The sequence below is a fragment of the Podarcis erhardii genome (genome assembly GCF_964252035.2).
Source record: "Podarcis erhardii genome assembly, chromosome: 11".
In the NCBI taxonomy this organism is placed as follows: domain Eukaryota; kingdom Metazoa; phylum Chordata; class Lepidosauria; order Squamata; family Lacertidae; genus Podarcis; species Podarcis erhardii.
Window position 1 is genome coordinate 34243593 of NC_138501.1, and position 25519 is coordinate 34269111.

General features: G+C 44.8%; 1 protein-coding gene across 3 annotated transcripts in view; it reads left to right on the top strand.

Moving 5' to 3' along the window:
- The first annotated feature begins 1167 nt into the window (after positions 1–1167).
- HTR1A (5-hydroxytryptamine receptor 1A) overlaps positions 1168–25519 on the top strand; it is a 45569-nt gene continuing 21217 nt past the window's right edge. For 2 of the 3 annotated variants that reach the window (XR_014161326.1, XR_014161327.1), the window contains exon 1: positions 1168–3191. Coding sequence is in view for 1 of the 3 variants with exons in the window: in XM_081880885.1 (XP_081737011.1) it covers positions 1397–2719 (1323 nt within the window). In the remaining 2 variants the exon portion in view is untranslated. Of the gene's footprint in view, positions 3394–25519 lie in introns of those variants that run through there. The other variant, XM_081880885.1, reaches the window with a different exon arrangement.

Genomic DNA, 25519 nt, shown 5'->3' on the forward strand with positions numbered 1-25519 from the left:
TGTGTGTTGGGGTGGGGAGGAGACAATGTGTCCTATCGGTCCTATCCTTACTTCCCTATGGCTGCTAAGGCACCCAGTGAATGCTGCCCCAGATTCCATTGACGAAAAGGACCATCGGCACAGAGTCCCATGTCATCCGGCGAGAAGCACCCACTAACGCACACGAGGTGTCTATGTGGGGGCGTTGTGTGTGTGTGTGTGTGTGTGTGGAGGGGGGGGGAAGCGGAGAAGTGAAAGGGAGGGGCCGAGGGGAGGAGGAGGGAGGAAATAAACCCGAGAGGAGGAGAATTGGGGGGGGGAGGGGGGCAACAAAATGCTGAAGGCGAGAGATCGCAGCAGTCCTTGGCAATGGAGAAGTGAAAAGAAGGAGGGAAAGGAGGAGAGGAGAGGAGAGGAGAGGAGACGGGGGCAGACCCAAAGGCTGAAAGAGGAGCAAAGAAGCCGACGGGGTGACAAGGAGAAGACGAAGGGGAGGGCTGGCAGGAGGCAGCGAGGACTACAAAAAGTGTGTGTGTGAGTGTGTGGACGGGGGAAGAGCGGCTGCAGAAAGAGAGCAGCAGCAGCAGCAGAAGCGAGGGCTAGAGAAGCGGAGCAGAAGCGAGGGCTAGAGAAGCGGAGCAGAAGCGAGGGAGAAGGCGGGAGAGGGCAGACAAGGGAGGAAGAAGAGAAGAAGCGGGGCAGAGAGAAAAGGGATATAAATTTATAAATAAATGGGATCCAGGCAGAAGGAAATAAATAAATAAAGGAGACAAAGAATTCGAGGAGGGAGCCCAAGAGGCAGCGGCAGGAAGAGGAGCAGCAGAGAGAGAGAGAGAGGACGGCGAGAGCGACGGGAGGCTGCGAGAAGCCAAGCTCAGTGAGTGAGTGACGGGGGGATGTGGCAGGGAGGATAAGAAGCGGCGGGCAAGAGCCAGAGAGAAGCAGAGAGACTTTGAGAAGGAAGGGCGAGGAAGAGGAAGCAGGAGAGCCAGCCCAGCAGCAAGTGGGGGCCGCCTGAGGGTTGAGCAGCGGCGGCGGCGGCGGCGGCGGCGGCGGGAGGGGGCAGTGGCAGCAGTAGCAGCAAGGAAGCTCGAGAGGAGGTGCTGGGCACTGCTCCCGGGAATGCCTAGCCGAGGAGGAACAGGAGGAGGACGAGGAGGAACAGGAGATGCAGCCGGTGTGCCGGGACTGGCGCTAGCCCGAGGCGCTGCCTGGCTTTAGCCCACCGAGGGGCGCGTGAGTCCCGCCAGCCACCGCCGCCTCTCTCCGCCCGTCCCGTCGGGGGGCCATGGTGGTGCTGACCCTCTGGAAGTGCTGCTGCCCACCGCCGCTGCCGCTGCCGCCGCCGCCGCCGGAGTGAAGGCGCTGCCTCCTCGGCCCCCCTCGCCCCCGCTCCTCCCTCCGGCCCCCTTCCGCCATGGAGATGCCCAACAGCACGACGGCGGCCAACGGCAGCCAGCCGACTAGCCCGTCGCCTACGGCCACCCTGGGTTACCAGCTGGGCACGTCGGTGGTGCTGGGCGCGCTGATCTTGTTCGCCGTGGTGGGCAACGCGTGTGTCATCGCCGCCATCGCCCTGGAGCGCACCTTGCAGACTGTGGCGAACTACCTGATCGGCTCCCTGGCCGTCACGGACCTGATGGTGTCGGTGCTCGTGCTGCCCATGGCCGCCCTGTACCAGGTGCTGGGCAAGTGGACGCTGGGCCAGGTGACCTGCGACATCTTCAACTCCCTCGACGTGCTGTGCTGCACCTCGTCCATTCTGCACCTGTGCGCCATCGCCCTGGACCGCTACTGGGCCATTACGGACCCCATCGACTACGTCAACAAGCGGACGCCCCGTCGGGCCGCCGTCCTCATCAGCCTGACGTGGCTGATCGGCTTCCTCATCTCCATCCCGCCCATGCTGGGCTGGAGGACCCCAGAGGACAGGGCCGACCCCAACGCCTGCACCATCAGCAAGGACCCCGGCTACACCATCTACTCCACCTTCGGAGCCTTCTACATCCCGCTGCTGCTCATGCTGGTCCTTTACGGGCGCATCTTCAAGGCGGCGCGTTTCCGGATCCGCAAGACCGTCAAGAAAGCAGACAAGAAGCAGCAGCAGCACGAGGACTCAGAGAAGGTGGCCGACACCTGCCTGTCGGCCTCGCCGTCCAGCGGGGAGCCCAAGCGGAGCAACGGGGGTTCCCAGCAGCAGGCCAAAAGCTGGAAATGCGCAGTCGAGCCCAAAGGGCCTGAGGGCCCGTGCGTCAATGGGGCCCTCCGGCTGGGAGAGGACTGCCCGGTGGCTGCCTTGGAAATCCTCGAGGTCAACCCGTCCAACTCCACCAAGGGCCACCTGCCCCTGCCCAACCACCACCACCATCACCACCACCATCACCACCACCACCCTCCCCAAGGCAGCTCGGGGGCGGCCACGCCGTCGACGGAGCGCAAGAACGAGCCCAAGAACGCAGAGGCCAAGCGCAAGATGGCCCTGGCCCGGGAGAGGAAGACGGTCAAGACTCTGGGCATCATCATGGGCACCTTCATCCTGTGCTGGCTGCCCTTCTTCATCGTGGCGCTGGTCTTGCCCTTGTGCGGCTCGGGCTGCTACATGCCGGACTGGCTGGGCGCCGTCATCAACTGGCTAGGCTACTCCAACTCGCTCCTCAACCCGGTCATCTATGCCTACTTCAACAAAGATTTCCAAAGTGCTTTTAAGAAGATCATCAAGTGCAAGTTTTGTACGCAGTGACTGGAGCGCAGGGAGGGACAGCACACACACAGAGAGACACGCTTTTTTTGGGGGGGGGTGAGGTGGGGGGCTGGGAGAGGGGTAGGGTAGGCACTGGGTGTGTGGGTCTTATCCTCCACCTCACCTCTTCATGAACTCCCCTCCCCCCAGGCATCTCCTTCTACCATGGATGCTTTGCAGACATCTGATGCCCTGTAATGCCGTCGGGGCTGGGCCATCTCACCTCTTCTGCGCCATTTTCATTGGGCACTCTTTTATTTTCGGGAGAGGAGGAGAGGAGGGCGGGGAGCGTCGCCTGGACCCCCCCTTCCCCCATTTGGGACGCTCGAATGGAGGCTGCCCTGTGCCTTGGGTCCCAAAACAGACCGGGGCCCAAAGCCAACTGCTCTCGCCCAGCAGTGTTGCTCATCCGGCGCCCTCGGGGGTCCCTTTTCTGAACTCCTGCTTCAACACCGCGAGGCGGCTCAGGAAGGTAGGAGCGTCCCAGGGAAGCCTGACAGTCTCGTTTGTTGTTGCTCCCGGCCTCGACTCCTTCTCAGAGTTTCCTCCTTACTCCAAGCTGTGCATAGAAACAATCCGATCTAGGGGAGCTGATCTAGGATTTTGAGGGTGTGTGTTTGCGTGTGGGGGTGGTAGGATGGGCTGCAGACCTGGAGACTAACCAACCAACCGACCGACCAACAAACAAACAAACAAACAAACAAACAAACAAACAAACAAAAAACAAACAAACAAACAAACAAACAAACAAACAAACAAACAAACAAACAATCTGCCCGAATTGAAACCACACAATAAAACCATCCTATGCATAACAACGTAAATCTCGTCTGGTTTCTCTCCTTCGCTCGCTCCCCACACGCCCCCCCCCAAACCCCTCGGATTTATTATTTTTATTATTTTAAAGAAGAAGCTAAAAAAACTTCTTTGGTTCTTTTAATGCCGAGTAAGTACGAACTCTGAAAGGGAGCGAAGCAACCAAGCCAACAGGAGCGGCTTTTCGGTGGGGTGGGAAAGGAGGGAGGGAGCCAAGCGGATCCGCAATCCTGTAAGTGACTTGCTAACTGATCGGTCTGTACCATGTATTGTAGAGAGCGCTCTCCTGCTTATATGTTGTCAGCCATTTATATGTCCAGGACTCCCGCGAAAGGGCAAGCCGATCCCACGCTACGCATGTTTACTCGGAAGTAAGTCCCACCGAGCTCAATGCTTCCAAGGAAGCCTGCGGTCCTTGGCACACTTGGGTGGGAGGGGAGCGGAGAGAAGAGCCATTGGTTGAGGCGAGATTTACTTCAAAGTAAAAACGTTCATCGGATCGGGCCGCCGTTAAGGCTTGAAGCCTGAAATGGTGGGAAACACATCTCTTATGAAAGATTTAGCAGACGAAGAGATAGCTTTAATCGGTGTTTGAAGCGCTAGAGGCAAGCTTCCGGGCCACACTGAACTTCCTGCAGCAGACAAACCGATGCGGTAGGGTTAACTTGATACAGTATTTACATAGCTTTCGGTTGAGTCCAGCTAGATTTTACTCAGAGCAGATCCGCTGAAATGAATGTTTGGGGTGCCCGTTATTTTCGGTGGGTTTACTCTGAGTAGAACTAGCATGGGATTCAACCCTTTGTCAGGACAAATAAGTAGTGAAATGCTTAATGCAGGCAGCGTTCATTAGATCAAAATCCTTGATAAGGATGCAAATTGGAAAAAGTTGTTCCAGGGACAAAACAGCTTCTGGTGGATAGTGCCCAGGGGTGTCCTTTGGAAGCAGAACAAAGACAGTTCTGCATCACTGGAGTCTCCCACAATGCTTGGAAAAGTGAAAATAAAGAAGGCAGTCCTAGCAATTATAAATGATTAGCAAATGCTTGCAACATTTGGTCCAGATAAATATATGGTCTCAGTTGAGTATTGCTCTTTCTTGTTTGGTATCAACACGTGAGACTTGGAACTCTTAATATTGCATCAATAGATGAATGTGATGCCCTTAACTTACCCTGCTGGCTTCAAGCCTCTAGACACTTACTCCCAAGTAGACACGTTGTCTGCAGAGAAGGTGAATGGGGGAGCTGTGTGCCCAGAGTGTGAGCAAAGAAGTTAAAACATTGCTCAAGAGATAGCAAAAGTCAATAAATCAAATGAAATGTGTAATATAATGCCATTGCATATTATTTAAATGTCCCATCAGAGAAACGTGGCCACAGACTGAGTTTATTTGCATGCATGTCTGCATATAAAAAAGCCCTCATGTCTAATAAACTTTGCTGAAAGTTACAATGCAGCTACTGACTGCAGTTCACAAGCCCAAGGATGTGGCTTGTGGATTGCAACCTGTAGAAAACTGTCACTCTGCTTTTTTATTTTATTTGAAAAGAGCATTTTAAAGTACCACTAAAGATTAGTAGGTGTAGAGGGCATATGTTAGCAGAGGCAGCAAGAGGTCTCCTAACTCCTCCCACAATGACTTTGACTCATATTGAATCCTTCATTTTAACCATCTCAGTTCTCTTGTTGAAGATTAATGAAGAGAGGCAAGTTTCACTCCCAAAGTTCTGTGCATTCCATCATTGATATGAATGGAACTTGTGCCAGAGCATGGGAAGTGCTCTCAAATCCTTCAGAGGAGTTTGCACAAGGGTATGTCTGGCGTCTTGTGCATCACACAGCTGTAAAAATAGCCATACAGCTGTAAATAAATAAAACGACAGCTTAAACTCATGAGCAACCATGTTAGAGTGCCCAGTGCTTCAGTCCCTTGAGCACATGACTGGAAAATGCATTGCGTTGCTTCCAGGGAGTGAGATTTTCTGACAAGTCATGGACTGTAGAATATAATGGACACCAGCTGCAACAAGCCTAAGCACATATACAAAGAAGTCATGGGCATTTCTATGTAAAACTTGCTTCCATGGGAAAGCTTTTGGAATACTCCTTGTGAAGACATAACCTAGGGAAAAAAGTCTTGTCAGAATTCATTAGCAGCACAGATTTTTAAAGGTTGAATTCATAAGGAGACTAGATTTGTGTTGGTTCAGTTACTGGGCTTCACCAAGAAAAAACACACATGGATAACTACACAGCAGATATCTCCCTGAAGGGTAACTCCAAAAGACCAAGTTATAATAGAAACTAAATGTGAGTCATTCATTGTGAAGGACCCAGATATATTCTCTGAAAGCTATGCTTCTGTTACAGGGATCCAATATCCAATTTCCACTGCTCTCCAACTGAACTATTCTTATTGGTAGGATCCCAACGGTGCATCCATTGATATTTTTTATTATTGTGTAGAATGTGGCAGCATCAATGTTGCAGGCGCATATTGGAGAGTGTCTGTGACATTATCAGTCACAAGTGGCACGACTCTTCCACATGGCTGCTTCAATTTCATGTACGTATAAGAAGTCCAATTTAGCAAATTATAATTACCATTAATTTTCCAGTTAGAGATGGGAAATATGCAGCCCTCCAGATATTGTTGGACTTTAACTCCCGTCAGCTTCGGCCCGTGTGGACAATGGTCAGGGATAAGGAGAGTTGGAGTCTGAAAGCCTTTGGGGGGCTGCAGGTTCCCCATACTTGCTTTATATATGGAGCATGGCAAAATTTGTGTAGCTCTTAAAAAAATAAATCACTCCCAGAATTTCTCAGGACTGAAGCCTACATCTGTATTTTTTTAATATATAAAAAAGCAGCAATATTGTTGTTCCCCTAGAGCAAGATTATTATTTGCAGCAAAGGTACTTCAATCTTGACCCAATATCAAGCTATTACATTTGAGTTAGTCCCTGCTGAACAATTTAACACAGGCTAAAATCCATATCTAGAATACAGTTTGACTGCTAATTATTTAAGTCTAAAATCCTAAACACATTTACTAGGGAGTAAGTCTCACTGAACACAGTGGGACTTCCTTCCAAGTCAACATGCAGAAGAATGCACTTTTCCTTATGGGACTAAAAGTAACACCAAAGGCATATGAATGGGACATAATTTCAAGTGAAGTCTATCAATGTTTTAAGCATATTTACACAGAACTGAGTTCACTGAAATCTTATGGGGGCATGATACTATGAAAGTGGATTGTTACTGCCTAAGAATCATATTTGCATGTAAGAGTTTTAATAGCTATGGGTTGATGTACACATTACATCTTTATTGTATAGAGACAATTCCCAGGTAGTTAACAAAAGTGTTCTCCATCATTTCAAGGGTGCTTTTGCAGCTAGTGTGCTGATTGGGCAGTTGATACACTTTACAGCAAAGGGATATTTAGGTTGTAGTGGGTCTTGCACAATTTTGCAATTCTTTTTCTTCTTTGGTGATCACTCATAGCCGAGTAAGATTATCTTCCATAAACACAGTTTTAACAATGAGTCCGTAAGTGACTGTGGAGGCCAATTCTGGATCCGCACATTCTTCCACAGTGGGGACATTGGTTTCTGGGCAGGAGTTGATCACGATGTGAATGAGCTAATGTTATATTTATACTAAATGCCCATATAATTGGAGCTGGAAGCAAAGGTTGTGATTCAGGACCACTTATTCATTTAATAATAATAATAATAATAATAATAATAATAATAATAATAATAAAAAATGTGCACCCCACCCCTGAGACTATTCCATTGTAACTATCCAACCTCTCGAAATTTCAACATCTCTTGTGATGGTTTGACCCCTTTCCATTTTGACAGTACAAATTCTACAAATACCTTCCATATCTCCTCAAAATCATTTCCCCTGCATATGGGACTGCTTATTCTTGAACATGGTAGCTGAAGTCATTTTGAAGGCTCAGTGACAGTACCATTTCAAGATATTTCTGCAAGGGCCAATACTATGCCAATTCTCTCCTTCATCTATAACCTGCCTTCTCCGTGGTGCCACCTGACGCAGGTTACTTCACCCTGTTGCATAGCAGGGGCCGGACTTGCTATGTGAATACCTTGACATTGCTCCAGCGCAACTGGCATGTAGGGTTTAGTCTTTTACATGAGTTACTTTGAAAAGATTTATACCCCACCATCTCCCAGGACTCACGGTGCCTCAGAACAGCTTTATCTATATGCATGTCCTGCCTCCGTGGGACTCAAAGCTGTAGGCGCTTAAACAAATAAGTAACTAAAGGAAGCCAAAACAATGAAAAGCCCCCTTTTATGGCAGGGTTGGGGAAACCATTGCCAGCCCAAGGGCTGCACTGTCTTCTGGGCAACACTTTGGGCACCACATGCTGGTGATGGATGGGGCCAAAGGCAAAGGTTGGGAGGGCAACATATGTGACCTGGGGAGAAGGATGGTGGTGAGAGTCTTGAGAGCCAGATGGAGATGCCGGGAGGACCACATTTCCCCTCCCCACCATCCCGAGGTTCCCGATCCCTGTTTTAGAAAAATTCACACACAAAAAGGAGTTAGTGTAAACCAGTTAGCAAGGAGCAAGTCCCATTCAATTTCCTGGAAACTTACAAATAAACAGAAGTCGAGTCATGTTGCATAAGATTTCGTTCCAACCCTTTTCTGCTATTTCTTGCCCCCCAAATTTCCCCAGCCCCTGCTATTACACATAGTTTACCTGACTGGCTTTCCCCTTTCAATGTAATCCTGACCTCAACGAAATCCATTGACATCAGCAGTGTCAATAGGATAGATAGAATTAACCCAAGTCCCATGAAAACCCATTTTGAAAATGAATTTTGTTTTCTTGGCTTCAAGCCCAAGCACTCTGGCTTGGAAAGATGTTCCACAGAAATCTACCAGACCTGTTTCCAAATATATGTGTTTACAATCCAGGTACAGATCTCTCAGGTGCTGTTAAAATGTCAACCTTGTTATCTCGAGCCTGAAAACAATTTGTATGAAAAGAGAGATGTATGTGTTTGGGGTCAGTTTTCCAGCACTTAAAAGCTACCACAAAGAAGACAGAGAACACTGAGGGACATGTATGGTGAGATATTTTAACATGCTGTAGTATAAACAAATGTTAGGTGTTAGGACTCACTTCCTGACTGCAAGATCAGTTGGGCAATAATACAAGTTATTGAGAGTCTTCTACTCTGGAATGATCCTTAACCTGGATGGGTTAAGGAAGGCATGTGTTGTCTTAAGGGAGATGGGTTTAGAGTAGATGATCCTTGAGGTCCTTTCCAGAATCAGAACTCGTAGGGAGGTGACAGAATGCCCATTTTGCACAGCACCCCCTATCTTCATACAGGGTATGGATTGTGATCTAGTCTAACGTTCCCAACTCCTGGTTTGACAGGGATGCTAATTTTGCACTATGAAATAATCTGAAACCTTTGTGAAGTTCATCTATGATCTCATGCTTGAGCCAAAGACAGAGAAAGAGGTGATTGTCCTGCTTAGTTTGATACAGTTTGTGCTACCTAGCGATAAAGGGAATGTTTATTCTGTGATTCATGTGAATGTATATGTCCACTCATGAACTGATGCTACTACATACTGTGTTCAATGACGTTGATAATTTTAATATGTTCTATAAATAGTCTAATTTTCTGATTAAAATGGACTGCATTTTCTCAATTAAAGTGATCTTTGATCTCACTTTCCCCTCTTTCTTTGATCAACACGTTCTTGAATTTCTGGTCTTTGAAAATGAAGTTGAGGTCCCCACAACATTGCAAAAGGCGAACACACAAGAATTAACAAATGTTGCTGATATAGCCATATTACAGCAACAGACACAACTTGTACACAGGGATGCAGGAAATTTGTTAGCTATACATATATAAACAACAGTTCAGGGGACTTTACAAATTAATTCATTAGCTCTGTGTAACTGGTGGGTGATATTTGTTGAAACAAGAAGTTCCCTATGCATGAGTAGTGATGATGATGATGATTTGAAAAATATGCATCATTTATCTGTGAAGGTGTGGAACTGTTTGCATCTGCAAATTTGTTGGTTCCTACTTTCCCTTCCTTCCTGTAACTCAGTGACAGAGAGCATGGTTTGCATGCAGTGGGTCCAGGTTTAAACACTGGCATCTCCAGCTAAAACTGGGGAAAGACTTGCATCTGAAATCATGAAGAGTCACTGCATGTCAGTGTAGTCAGTAGTGAGCTCAGCACAAAGCAGTTTCCTATGTTCCTTTCTCTTTCCTGGTATAAAACACTAGATACTTTCTAAATGTAGTTATGTCAGCTTATAATGCCGGATTAGAGCTGGATTTATTTTAGTGGAAGATTAAATGGGATAACAAATGGGTTGTATTTCTTGTTTTCCCTAAATATCACATGGGCAGAAGCTGGAGGTGATCTAGTGAAGCATAGGGTGCTCAGAGCTGCTTGTTATTTTACACACTGAGAGGACCTAGACCTGGCTATGTATGAGTATCACCCTACTGGAATAGACAGGTCATTGCCATAAAGCTGTTCTTATACTATATTCTGATTTTACTGCCCAGTTTAATGAGAACTTGAGGATCACAGGGGAAGGGCTAGTGCCAAATCTAGTCCAAGGGCTGGATGCATCTAGATAGTAGCACTAGTGGAAGCCAGTGTAACACATCCTACAAACACAATGGGGATTCCCCTCTCCTCATCTGTGCCCCCTAATTCACACTAGGAGGTCAGGAGAATCCCCAGAACAGGGCAAGTGTGGAAGAGAGGTGATATCATTTCACCAGGCAAGTAGAGATGCTAGTGCTGATGGAGTGATCTCCTCAGCACTACTTCAAATTCCACCTCAGGTCACATCCTGGATCACACACTGTCCTCTGGAGGAAGCTACAAATGATGTTGTTTCTGCAGAGATGTTGTAGGCTAGAACTAGTGTGGTAGGATCTGCCTCCCTGGAGGAGCTAGCTGGTTATTTAAAGGGCTCTTACCTTGTTTTGTAGCCTTTGCCTTTTGCAGGGCTGGGGAGACAGAAGCAATTCATGGGACTCATTCTCTGAGTTAGAGGGTAGTGGCAGGGCTGTGCCCCCTGACATGCTCATGGTTGTCTTCTCAAAGAAGGCACCTGAACCTTGTCCTCATCAGAGTCCTCTGCCATACGCTGCAAGTTCCCTGTGTTGTGGGTCGTGATGGTTGCCTCTCTTTCTTATTACTCCTTTCAGGGAGATGTATCACAAAATGGATGGAATGATCAGTCTAGATCTCTTTTATATGCACTACTAGTGTGGAATATGTGGTCTTCTACATGGTGCTAGACTACAACCGCCATGATCCCTGACCATTGGCCATGCTTGTTGTGGCTGACATAATCCACCAACCTCTGGAGGGCCACAGATTAGAACCTATACCCTGATATAGGTATGCACAATCTCTTTCATTTCGTTTTTTTAGTCAATTAATTTTCTTTTGCAACAGTTTTATGAGTGTTCCACTTTGGCTGGGCAATCAAAGAGCTTTGAAGCAAACAGAAAGCTACATGCATGGCTTCAGCTCTTAATGGACGATCTGGAAGAGGCTATATTAGTCATCAGTGGACTATGCCTTTAGAGAAATTATGCCTTTAGAGAAATATAACTCGTAAATCATACTTCTATTTCAACCACGTGTCTGCCTGACATAATTTGCCAATTTAAGTGGAAGTTGAGTTATGGGTTGTGGGTGATCAGTAGGACCATATTTACATTATAGACATGGACGATTTTTCATACCACTTTGACTGTCAAGGCTTCCCTAAAAGAATCTGGGAATTGTACCTTGGTGGAGTGTTGACAAATCTGCCTCCCCTCACAGAACTACAGGCCTAGTCTTCCCTGGAGAGGGAGAATGACAGTTAAACAAATATATCTATCGTAGATAAGTCATTTGACTCAGCTTTCTTTCAGCCGAACTGATTTGAGAAGCAGATTCACATCCTTGGCATCAGTTTTATTTCCCACAGCCACATATTTGTAATAATTTGGATGCAGGCAACCTGCTGCTGAATTACATAATCAATCTAATCACCACTGGATTGTTTTGAACAGGTTTAAGCACAAACATTGTGCCATGGAAGCTGAAGGGATGTTTCCCTTCAATCCCTTGGAAAACATGGTTGCGGGAATGTATCCCGAGTCCTCCAGTTTACTATGGCAATTTCCTTTTTCATGGACAGGTGGAGATTGCTTGCATGGTTCTGTTATTATTAATTAAATTTGTTAGATGCTTTACTTTGCCCAACACAACCCAAAGTGACTTACAACCAAGCAGAGAGGGTTGCAGAGATGCACCAGATTCCATGTTTAAGCATGAACGTGAGAGGGAATCTTTTTATGAGGGATGTTGTTTCAAGTAAATTGGGGTGCTTTAGAAATCAGTCTGAATATATACAAAAGCCAGTAGTGTGGAGTGCTCCTGTTCAGGGTGATAGTCCAAGGAAACTTCACTCCACTCCACCCCATTCCATCTCCTTCTGGTTTTCCATCCCTTGCCCAACCACCAGTCAACATTTCACAAAAATGAGCATGCTCAGCTCTCAGTGGGCTCTTTTTGGGTTCTTTCCTTACATTCTTTTTTAAAAAAGAAAAGGGCTTCTGCAAATTTTGGGTCTTCTTGATCCTGCTGATGTCTCCCTCTTGTCTCTAAGTGGTGCAGTTTTGGTTATGTATGTAACGATGTTTAAGCACTGGATATAAAGTGCTTTATATCCTGACTTTAGCACAGTTAGAAATGAGCATAAGAGTTCAATGGATATTACCGAGTGTAGTAATAAGCAGAGGGTTGTGGTTCTCTGTGGGAATGTTTCCCTAGCCCAAGGTGAGCTCTAATGCCCCTGAAAACACCACCCATCAAACAGCAGGGAAGAACAGAAAAAAATCCACTGTTGCTTTACAATTCTATTAAGCTCATAATACTAGGTTAGAACTGGATTCATCTTCCTCGATTGGAAACCTGTTTCCAAAGTGATAGTTCAAATGAAGCTTTCTGTTTTTTGACTGCTATCAAAGTAGTTCATTTTTGGTACTCCAGAGTCCTCTTGGTGGATCTGTGCACCAGCAAACAGGTGCAACGTTCAGAGAAACTTAATAGCTCCAGCTAGTTACAGATGCCAGCTCTCCCTGCAAAAACCTCACACAGAGCTCATTAAGGAAATTAAGTCAGATGCTGATTCTGTGTCTTCTCTCTAAGTTGGCAGTTCCTGCTGTACAGGCAGGCTTAAGTTTGTTGATACTTTACTGCCGAATATCATTGCTATCGGGTACCATAAAGAGCTGGCACTAGCAGACAGCTGATGCTACCAGATGGAATATTTCTACAGAGGAAATACGTAGTACTGCTAGGGTAACTCAGCAATGGCCATTGCGAGCATAATTAAAGAACCCGCCTAGAATTGCTGTGGGAGAGGAACAAGAAAAATAAGGCGGCAGTAAAATAAATGAAGGCATTTTAAAGCTGCCTAATGGGTTTTGTAAAAAGAGAGAGGAAAAAAATTCTGTTTTCACTTGCCCACCTTCGTGGGGCTTACCTTTAAAGGGAACTGGTTTCCATTTGCAAAAAACCGAAACTTCATATGAAAAAGCAGAGGTGTGACATATACTTATTCTCCACCTAATCTGAACATGTATCTGGTCAGTGACCTTCAATAGCAGATTGAAGAGAAGGAAAAAATAAACCATCCAAGTAGTTATGCATGCCCAGTGGAGCTCAGGAAACTAGGAACCTGCCAGGGCATGAGTTCATCTAGCCTGATGTTGTCGACACTGGCTGGCAGTGGCTTTCTTTCTTTTTCTTTTTTGCAAGGATCCACCCAGCCTGACCTGGAGACGATGAGAGACACTTGGGACCTTCTGCATGCAAAAGAGATGCCCCAAAACTGAGCCATAGCACTTCTCCCTAGCTTGGGGCTTATACTTCTCAAATAGCATTCCTTTCTACAGAGATGCTCAAGGTAATTTGTCCAGCCCTTTAATGTGAACTGACCAGAGCCACACTTTCTGGATCAACATATAGGTCATCCTTTGTTTTTCACTCTTCTCCAGATTATGCAATATTAAATGTATTAAAATACATACACAAATGCATATTTTGGGGCAAAACGTGCAGAATACAATGCAAAATTTGTGTGGGAAAACTTTACAATTTTCATAATAAAAGATGGGTACATGCAGCTGTTGCAAATACTGCTGTGGTAACAGTGTTGATAATAAAAAACAGAATTACTGATGCTTTGGGTTCCCCTTTTAAAACAGGAATAGGTAATTTGGAATGTCAAAATCCAGGGAGAAACTCCAAGGAGAATTTTGGAAGGATCCCCACTTACTGGTTTAATCCAGTTTTGAATATTTGCGTTCTCTATTATTGACTCTTGCACAGTGGCAATAGAGTGTGGCTTTTAAAAAATAGGTGTCCCGTAGGCAGCTAATTGCCATTGTTAAAGCTCACATAGTGCTAAGCCCCAGCACTCGATTTCTCTCAGTTCATTTGCTCTGATAAGGAATTAATGTTGAGAAACTGCACTTGTCTGTAGCAGCTTTCATAGTACAGTACCCTGGTCCGACTTTCTAATCACATTATGGACTTGTTCTTGTAGAGAAGAATATTAAATCAATATTTTGAGTAGCAGGTATGCACAAATGCGAATGCTTTCTTTAAGTCTGAAGATGAATGTTAGCACAGGCAATGATGAAAGAGAAAATCTAAATGGACAGCAAAATAATTTTTGCTCCTTGCTGTGGGGAATAGGTCCTGCAGACATTTAAGGGCAGAGGAACTGCATTACCAGAGGTACTGTATATGAACTTCCCTTGAAGACTGCTAGAATCCTTCTTTTGATATTAATGGAGGTTGGTAAAAGTTCCCTGAAAATGCAATATCTATAGAGAAGATTATGCTTATTTATTTTGTTACTGTAATATACAGGCAGAGAGGTGAGTGCAGAAGTCAGCATTCTGGGGGTTTTTGTCACATTTTCTTCAGAGTAGACACATTGAAATGAACAGCCTAAGTTAGTCCTGGCCATTAATTTCAGTGGGTTTACTCTAAGCAAACACTAGTTGAATACAAACCGGCAAGTCAAAAGTTTAACCTTTGGAAAGTCAAAATCTAGTCCTTAAGTCTCCACCTGTTTTTGGACTACAGTTCCCATAATACCACTGGCCCTGCTAGCTAGGGATGATGGGAGTTGTAGTCCAAAAACAGCTGCAGACCCAAGTTTGGGAAGCACTGATCTAAGGGAAGGATTGGAACCTGGTTGACGAAGATGGGGCTTCATCCCCTTCAGTAGCTGAAGGTGAATGAATTAGGTCAAAGAGGTAATTTTGATGGTGTAGTGGGGTCTGGGTTTGCATGTAACACTAAATTATGTTTAGCATTAACCAAGGTTTATAAACCCACTGCAAGCCTTGGTTGACAAGAATCCTTTACCTATAGTTAAGCTGCTGGGCTGGTTAACACTTAAAGTAGAACTATGGTTCAATATCATAGTTTAGCATTGCTATTGTGTTGTTGTTGTTCTTTAGTCATTTAGTCGTGTCCGACTCTTCGTGACCCCATGGACCAGAGCACGCCAGGCACTCCTGTCTTCCACTGCCTCCCACAGTTTGGTCAAACTCATGTTAGTAGCTTCGAGAACACTGTCCAACCATCTCGTCCTCTGTCGTCCCCTTCTCCTTCTGCCCTCAATCTTTCCCAACATCAGGGTCTTTTCCAGGGAGTCTTCTCTTCTCATGAGGTGGCCAAAGTACTGGAGTCTCAGCTTCATGATCTGTCCTTCCAGTGAGCACTCAGGGCTGATTTCCTTAAGAATGGATACGTTTGATCTTCTTGCAGTCCACGGGACTCTCAAGAGTCTCCTCCAGCACCATAATTCAAAAGCATCAATTCTTTGGCGATCAGCCTTCTTTATGGTCCAGCTCTCACTTCCATACATCACAACTGGGGAAACCATGGCTTTTACTATACGGACCTTTGTTGGCAAGGTGATGTCTCTGCTTTTTAAGATCCTGTCTAGGTTTGCCATCGCCTTTCTCCCAAGGAGCAGGCGTCTTTTAATTTCGTGACTGCTGTCAGCATCTGCAGTGATCATGGAGCCCAAGAAAGTAAAATCTCTCACTGCCTCCATTTCTTCCCCTTCTATTTGCCAGGAGGTGATGGGCCCAGTGGCCATGATCTTCGTTTTTTTGATGTTGAGCTTCAGACCATATTTTGTGCTCTCCTCTTTCACCCTCATTAAAAGGTTCTTTAATTCCTCCTCACTTTCTGCCATCAAGGTTGTGTCATCTGCATATCTGAGGTTGTTGATATTTCTTCTGGCAATCTTAATTCCGGCTTGGGATTCGTCCAGCCCAGCCTTTCGCATGATGAATTCTGCATATAAGTTAAATAAGCAGGGAGACAATATACAGCCTTGTCATACTCCTTTCCCAATTTTGAACCAATCAGTTGTTCCATATCCAGTTCTAACTGTAGCTTCTTGTCCCAAATAGATTCCTCAGGAGACAGATGAGGTGATCAGGCACTCCCATTTCTTTAAGAACTTGCCATAGTTTGCTGTGGTCGACACAGTCTTTCTAGAACTCTCTAGCTTTCTCCATAATCCAGCACATGTTTGCAATTTGGTCTCTGGTTCCTCTGCCCCTTTGAAATCCAGCTTGCACTTCTGGGAGTTCTCAGTCCACGTACTGCTTAAGCCTGCCTTGTAGAATTTTAAGCATAACCTTGCTAGCGTGTGAAATGAGTGCAATTGTGTGGTAGTTGGAGCATTCTTTGGCACTGCCCTTCTTTGGGATTGGGATGTAGACTGATCTTCTCCAATCCTCTGGCCACTGCTGAGTTTTCCAAATTTGCTGGCATATTGAGTGTAGCACCTTAACAGCATCATCTTTTAAAATTTTAAATAGTTCAGCTGGAATATCATCACTTCCACTGGCCTTGTTATTAGCAGTGCTTTCTAAGGCCCATTTGACTTCACTCTCCAGGATGTCTGGCTCAAGGTCAGCAACCACACTACCTGGGGTATATGAGACATCCAAATCTTTCTGGTATAATTCCTCTGTGTATTCTTGCCACCTCTTCTTGATGTCTTCTGCTTCTGTTAGGTCCTTTCCACTTTTGTCTTTTATTATGGAAATCTTTGTACGAAATGTTCCTTTCATATCTCCAATTTTCTTGAACAGATCTCTGGTTTTTCCCATTCTATTGTTTCCATCTATTTCTTTGCATTGCTCGTTTAAGAAGGCCTTCTTGTCTCTTCTTGCTATTTTTTGGAATTCTGCATTCAATTTCCTGTATCTTTCACTATCTCCCTCGCATTTTGCTTGCCTTCTCTCCCCCGCTATTTGTAAGGCCTCGTTGTACAGCCACTTTGCTTTCTTGCATTTCCTTTTAATTGGGATGGTTTTAGTTGCTGCCTCCTATATAATGTTACGAGCCTCCATCCATAGTTCTTCAGGCACTCTGTCCACCAAATCTAAATCCTTAAACCTGTTCCTCACTTCCACTGTGTATTCATAAGGGATTTGACTTAGATTGTATCTTACCGGCCCAGTGGTTTTTCCTACTTTCTTCAGTTTAAGCTTGAATTTTGCTATAAGAAGCTGATGATCTGAGCCACAGTCAGCTCCAGGTCTTGTTTTTGCTGACTGTATAGAGCTTCTCCATCTTTAGCTGCAGAGAATATAATCAATCTGATTTCGATGCTGCCCATCTGGTGATGTCCATGTGTAGAGTCGTCTCTTGTGTTGTTGGAAAAGAGTGTTTGTGATGACCAGCTTGTTCTCTTGGCAGAACTCTATTAGCCTTTGCCCTGCTTCGTTTTGAACTCCAAGGCCAAACTTGCCAGTTGTTCCTTTTATCTCTTGATTCCCTACTTTAGCCCATTCCGGTCCATTTTAGTTCACTGATGCCCAGGATGTCAATATTTATTCTTGCCATCTCATTTTTGACCACATCCAACTTACCAAGGTTCATGGTTCTTACCTTCCAGGTTCCTATGCAAAATTTTTCTTTACAGCATTGGACTTTCCTTTTGCTTCCAGGCATATCCACAAGTGAGCGTCCTTTCGGCTTTGGCCCAGCAGCTTCATCAGCTCTGAATCTACTTGTACTTGTCCTCCGCTCTTCCTCAGTAGCATGTTGGACGCCTTCTGACCTGAGGGGCTCATCTTCCAGCGTCATAACTTTTATATGCCTGTTGTCTTTGTCCATGGAGTTTTCTTGGCAGGGATACTGGAGTGGCTTGCCGGTTCCTGCTCCAGGTGGATCACGTTTGGTCAAAACTCTCCACTATGACCTGTCCATCTTGGGTGGCCCTGCATGGCATAGCTCATAGCTTCTCTGAGTTATTCAAGCCCCTTCGCCACGGCAAGGCAGTGATCCATGAAGGGGATTGCTACTGTACTACACAACATTATTTACTATTACCTGTGCAGATCCCTATTTATGCAATGTGTGGCTTTGAAAATAACCCCTGTGCCTTTATATAGACTTGCATGACACAGAGGCACACTTCTCTTCAGTACAGTGCTAGGAAAAGCTGCATCTTCTGGTTTCTTTATATTTTCAAAGAGCTTTCAAAGGCACAAAAGCGATGAAAGGTTATGATGAATAGTTTGGAACTGTATGTTTGCTGACTCAGTATCTGTGTTAAATATCAGGGGCTCCAAAATGGGCCATAAGTGTAAGCAAGTGTACAATGATGAACATTGGGACAAAAGGCCCTGTCTTTACATACACACCAATGGGCTCAGTACTGGCAATGACTGCCTTGGAAAGAGACCTTGGGGTCGTGGCAGGTCACTCAGTGAAAATGTCAACCCAGTGTGCAGCAGCTGTGAAAAAGGCAAATTCAGTGTTGGGGATAATTAAGAAAGGGATTGAAAATAAAAACTGCCAATATCACAATGCTGCCCATTATATGTATCTATGGTGTGACCACTGCATGCAAAAAGGCCTGCATGCCACACGTCAAAAAGGATATTTGTAGAACTGGAAATGTTTCAGAAAAGGACATAAAAAATGATCAAGGGGTTGGAGCAATGCTCCTATGAGGAAAGGTTGCAACATTTGGGGATTTTAAGTTTAGAGATAAGGAAAGTGAGGGAGGACATGAAGTTAAGCATGAGGTGGACAAAGTGGATAGTCCACTGACCCTAAAAGTTGAAAGATTCAGGACAGATAAAAGAAAGTACTTCTTCGTGCATCACATAATTAAACTGTTCAGCTTACTTCCACAGGAGACAGTGATAGCCACAAACTGGGATAGTTTAAAACATCTTTCAACAAATTAATGGAGGATAGGACTATGAGACAGGATGGCTATGTTGTTCCTTCATTGGCTGGGATACAGGTGGCACTGTGGTCTAAGTCACTGTGTTTGCTGATCAGAAGGTCAGCAGTTCGAATCTGCATGACAGGGTGAGCTCCCATTGCTCTGTCCCAGCTTCTGCCAACCTATCTGCTCGAAAGCATACCAGTGCAAGTAGATAAGTAGGTACCGCTGTGACAGGAAGGTCAACGGCGTTTCCATGTGCTCTGGCAGTCGTTACGGTCCTCCATGCTCCAGTAGCGGTTTAGCCATGTTGGCCACATGACCTGGAAAGTTGTCTGTGGACAAACGCCGGCTCCCTCGGCCTGAAGTGAGATGAGCACTGCACCCCATAGTCGCCTTTGACTGGACTTAACCACCCAGGGGTCCTTTACCTTTACCGTTGTTCCTCCATTCTTGGAGGCATTGTGGATCTGAACACCAATTGCTGGGAATTACAAGTGGAGGCTGTGCTGTAATGCTCAGGTCCTGCTTGCGCACTTCCCATAGGTTGGTCACTTTTTTTATACAGGATGCTGGACTGATGGGCCATTGGTCTGATGTCCTTCCTGTGTCCTTACCAACAAATGGATTGATTACTAGCTGAAAACAACAATGATAATTATAATGATAGAACAACAACGGTAGTAATGATTCCTTCCGTGTTCTTCCACTCCCCACCCACAGAAACCTGCAAGATGAAAAATACATGCAATACATTCCTAAAATACAAGACAATAATCAAATTGCCAACAGACAAAAACATATATAAAACAATTACCTAGAAACCCGACAGCCTTAATCCTAATAGATGTTGTAAATGAGAAGCCTGTTGAGACAACAGCGTCCTCAGTTTCTGACAAAACACAGTCAAGGAAGACAACACTGACTTTGACTGAAAATGGAAAGTTCCATTGTGTTGGTGATGGCTGGGATCTGCTTTAGCACTCTCGGAATTTTTAAAAACACAGCGACGGCTTGAATTCCAGAGATTATTGAATGGTTGCTTTGCAGGAAAGATCCTGGTTTACAGCAGAATAGGAAGCCTCTGTTCTGGCTTGCCATTTGTATTATGTCTGTGCTGCACACACATATCCAGCAAGATGATTTAGAATACATTAAGGGCACTGTGTCACCTTCATAGTGCTGAACAAAATGTATTTTATCTGCTCTGTGGCTTATAGTACCCATTCACCAAGTCATTTCCCTTCTACAAGCAGCTCTGTTTTAATATATTTAGTGATAGCAATGCTTGTGCAGAAATCAGCAACAATATGCCCATTATGTGACTAGACAGCCAATGTGATGTAGTGGTTAGAGTGCTGGACTAGGACCTGGGAGACCAGGATTCGAATCACTCCTCAGTCATAAAGCTTACTTGGTGACCTTGGTCGCAGTCCAACCTACTTCCCAGGGGTTCTATGAGGATACAAATGGGAAGGAGGAGAGACACATGTGTCACCTTGAGAATGGTGGGATATAAATGCACTAATAAATGTGCAGAATTGATCAAAGTGCTGCTAGATCTTAAGCCAGTTCAGCATCCAGATGGGGACCCAATCTGGGCCTCTGTAGTGTACCAGCCTCAAGCTGTTGTTGTTGCTGTTTAGTCGTTTTGTCGTGTCCGACTCTTCTTGACCCCATGGACCAGAGCATGCCAGGCACTCCTGTCTTCCACTGCCTTCCATACTTTGGTTAAACACATTTTAGTAGCTTCGAGAACACTGTCCAACCATCTCGTCCTCTGTCGTCCCCTTCTCCTTGTGCCCTCCATCTTTTCCAACATCAGGGTCTTTTCTAGGGAGTCTTCTCTTCTCATGAGGTGGCCAAAATATTGGAGCCCCTGCTTCAGGATCTGTCCTTCCCGTGAGCACTCAGGGTTGATTTCCTTCATAATGGATAGGTTTGATCTTCTTGCAGTCCATGGGACTCTCAAGAGTCTCCTCCAGCACCATAATTCAAAAGCCTCAATTCTTCAGCGATCAGCCTTCTTTATGGTCCAGCTCTCACTTCCATACATCACTACTAGCCTCAAGCTAGCATAGCATAAATTAAGGCAAAAACTGCCTCCCCCTTCTGCCCTGGCAAAAGGCAGGGCCCAAGATGCAGTAGTGGAGATGCTGCTCCATTCAACACTGTTTCCCCTTGACTAGGAGCTTTAATTGCTCTCTAAACAAGTTTGTACTAGCCATCTCCCCCAGGAAAACATTGCTCACAAATCCCTCTCAAATGTTCCCTTTTCCTACATATTGGGGGATTGGCAATTTACCAGCAAAGCCCTGCTTAAATGTCTGTTTTTAGACTGGTTGTGAGATGTCGCTCTGCATATTTACATCCTTTGTCACGTTTGCTCAGCTTACTTTAAAGAAGAAAGTATAGCGACCTAATTAAAAGAACACCATAAAGACCATGCAAGGTAGTAGGAATATTGGGGGAAAAAAGGTCTGGGAAAGGCTGGAGTTATGGAGACATTTACTTATATAGGTTAGGTGTTGTAAGCAGTGCTTTTTTTCTAAGAAAAAATGTTTAGGGGTACTCTCATTTTCCTACTCATATTGAAATGCTGCCCCTCAATGAGGCCAAAATTAGATTCACAAAATGTTTAGGGGTATGCATACCCCTGCATCCCCCCAGAAAAAAGCACTGGTTGTAAGATAATTTAAACAAATACATGAGCAAGGGGCATCATACCTGATGAGAGTATTTGTCCACCTAGTCTCATAGTGTCTACCCCAGGTGTAATCAATGTGATGCTCTCCAGATATTGTTTGACTACAATTCCCATCATCACTGGCCATGCTGTCTTGAACTTATGGGAGTTTTAGCCCAAGAACATTTGTAGAGCAACATATTGGCTATCCCCAGGCTACCCCAACTGGCAGTGGGTCTCCAGTATCTCAGCTTAAAGCCATATCGAAACTCCATCACTTGCAATGAAACATATGGCCCCTTTGTGTGTGTGTTTTTAAAACCTTTGGTTTAGGGGAAGAGAGAAGAGATTCTAAAAAGCATTCATGGGGAAGTTTAATTGGGGAACCTTAATTAGGGTTTTCTCAAGCTACAGAGGTCCAGAGGGCTGCATTTCACCCACAGTTCCGAGGTTCCCAATCCATGTCTTACAATATGTTGGCCAAGGCATACAGAATTGCTGTGGGAGGACAATGGGACACTGTGCACAGATACTGGGTCCCATTCTGGTTTGCCAGGTAAAGCGAAGACTTTGACTTTATTTGCCTCTTATGTCAATATAATCTTTTAAAATATACCATCTTTCCATAGATGCTTGAGGAGGTTTACATCAAATGGATGAAAACATTACAATTAAAAAAAACACAAACAGCCTACACTCTGGCCAGCAGTTAAATGTAAATTAATACATAAGGCAACATGTAGGTATCAACATATTACAACAGAAAACCCCTTAAAGCAACTAATTGAAACATAATCTATCATGAATGAATTTACTAGATCATAGCAATATTTTTTTTAAAAAAATGACTGAAAAGCATAATTGATGAATAAACAAATAATAAGCAAAGTCTTCCAGCAGGTCAAGAAATAACCAGTTATTATGAATCATAACGGGTCTGCCATTTTCAGTGGCAGCTCCATTTTTCTTCTAACATGAAGATCTGCCCTTAGCAGAGATAGCTGTGACTGTTCTATGACTATGTGAATGTAATTGGAAATGTATGGTATCTGTCAACTACTAGCTCAGTATTTTGCTGTACTGCATAGACCTAGGTTAGACATATGGTGATCAGCATGAAAGATGCAGAAAATGCTTCTTTCCCCTTGCAATCCTGAGCTTCCAAAACAGATAAAAGATATGTCTTAAGCTAAGAATATTAATGTTCAAGAACACACCAAGATAAACCATTGGGGATGCTTTTGTATTGAAGTCACTTTGCTTGCAATAGAAGGGATGGGGAACCTGTGTCTCTCCACCTGGTGCTGGTTTACAGTACTCATCTTCCTTGACCATTGGATGGGTTGGACGAGGCCAATGGAAGTTGGAGTCCAGCAACTTCTGGAAGGCCATGGATTCCTTATCCCTGATCCACCATAAGCAAAATACGGCATAGCATGCCAAATATAAGTGCCTTGTAAATATAAGTGGTGAAATTCTCTTTAGCTAAATGTGAGAAAATCCTGATTCTTAGCTTCAAACAAGCATGCTTCTGTTTTCAGTTCCCATTCAGTATCTGTTTTGATTTAATAGTAGTCTTGGCTACCTGTCAAAATATTGCTGCACATCAAGATGCTGAAATAATTATTCTGGACCTCTGTCAATTTGGCTGTGGACTTGGTTGCCTCTGCTGTAATAATATTGATCAGGCCTTTGACAGCCAAATTATATGGCTTGTCCTGATTGAATAAATGGTACTGTCTTCCATGCTGAGTAGTTGCTCTGCTGGGTGATAACTTCAGCTTTGTATAAATGTGTACGGGGTAAATGGCAATGAAAATCACCTGGTTAAACTGGCAGTGCATTTGTTTGTAAGACTGGTTACCTACAGCATCCTCTCCAGTTTAGAAACGTTACAATGCAATCCTATGTGGGCATACCCAGAAACAAGTCACATGGGGTTCAATTGAACTTACTCCCAGATACATGAGTGTAGCATTGCAGTCTTAATTAATGAGAACTTGTGAAGTCCAGCTTGTCTCTTGTGTTCAGAGCTACCTGGTGAGTCGATCTCTCTTTCAAGGTTGTTGTTGTTTAGTCATTTAGTCGTGTCCGACTCTTCGTGACCCCATGGACCAGAGCACGCCAGGCACTTCTGCCTTCCACTGCCTCCCACAGTTTGGTCAAACTCATGCTGGTAGCTTCGAGAACACTATCCAACCATCTCGTCCTCTGTCGTCCCCTTCTCCTTGTGCCCTCAATCTTTCCCAACATCAGGGTCTTTTCCAGGGAGTCTTCTCTTCTCATGAGGTGGCCAAAGTATTGGAGCCTCAGCTTCATGATCTGTCCTTCCAGTGAGCACTCAGGGCTGATTTCCTTCAGAATGGATAGGTTTGATCTTCTTGCAGTCCATGGGACTCTCAAGAGTCTCCTCCAGCACCATAATTTAAAAGCACCAATTCTTGGGCGATCAGCCTGCTTTATGGTCCAGCTCTCACTTCCATACATCACTACTGGGAAAACCATAGCTTTAACTATACGGACCTTTGTCGGCAAAGTGATGTTAGGACTCTTCTTATTAGCAAGCACTCTCTTCGGTTTGCTTCTTTATACTCCTGAGACTTGGCCCACTACTGGAGTATGCTGTCCAGGACTTTGCAAATCTCCTTCCTCTCTTACCCTCTTCCTCCCTGCTTGGTAATGCTTGCCATCCCTTTATTCAGCTGTAAGCTCTCTTCTCTTACTCACCCCAGAAGGTGCTCTTTCCTGTTATTACAGCTGCAGTCAGTATCTTACTACCATCTTTGGTTAACTTCACTTGTTTTTGCCTGTTTACTATCTGCCTCTCTGCTTGACCCTCCTCTATTTTATGCTTACTCATGCATTCAAACTCATTTCCTGTTCTTCCTTCTCAGTGGCTGGAAGTACAGTGGTACTTCGGGTTAAGTACTTAATTCATTCCAGAGGTCCGTTCTTAACCTGAAACTGTTCTTAACCTGAAGTACCACTTTAGCTAATGGGGCCTCCTGCTGCCGCCGCGCCACCAAAACACGATTTCTGTTCTCATCCTGAAGCAAAGTTCTTAACCTGAAGCACTATTTCTGGGTTAGCGGAGTCTGTAACCTGAAGCATATGTAACCTGAAGCGTATGTAACCCAAGGTACCACTGTACCCCTGGTGTGTCTCTTTATCCTAACAGGCTGAGTGGCTCTGCACCTCAGCATTCCCTTCACACATTACAGTACTTCTGAGCAGCTCACCTTCTGATGGAACACCAGCACCTTGACACACTGGAGAGGAAGCCTCCTTGCCCTCTCCTTACTGAATATTGAATATTCAATTCACAGAATGTTGAATTGAATATTGACTTCTGCATGCATAAAGTCCATATACTTCAGTTGACTCAGGTAGTCCAAATCCCAAATCCTTAAGTTCTTAAGTTTATTCATTGCCACGTATCTCTGCAGTGACTTGAGTTTGACATTCCTTTCCCCATCCCAATGGAGATTTTCCTTTCCTATCCCAAAGTATTTGGTGGTATTTAGTTGCCAATATTTTATTTATTCCTACACTATACATACCACATTTTCCCATCTCAATGGCATTTCATTTTCCTACCCAAAAGGATGTGGTGGTATTTTGCTGCTAGTGTTTTATTTATTCCTTCACCTAAAACATTTATATGCCAGTGTTTCAACCAATGGTTTTGGGGTTGTGCACAAGAAAGGAAAACTGCACTAACATCATGCAAAACAACCAGCAGATAAGAGCACGATGAAAGGTCAGACTAATAAAATAAAAATAAATACTCCCTGCCCCCCTCTCTCTGTATCTATAAAAACTGCCTAGGTTATTATTTTTTTAAAGTTTTTGCCCACTGCCCAAAAGATAGGAATAGTTAGCAGCACCAGTCCTACTGCTAGATGGAGTAAGGTGGCCAATTCAAGCATCAGGTGCTGAAGATGGGTGGGAGATGGTGGCA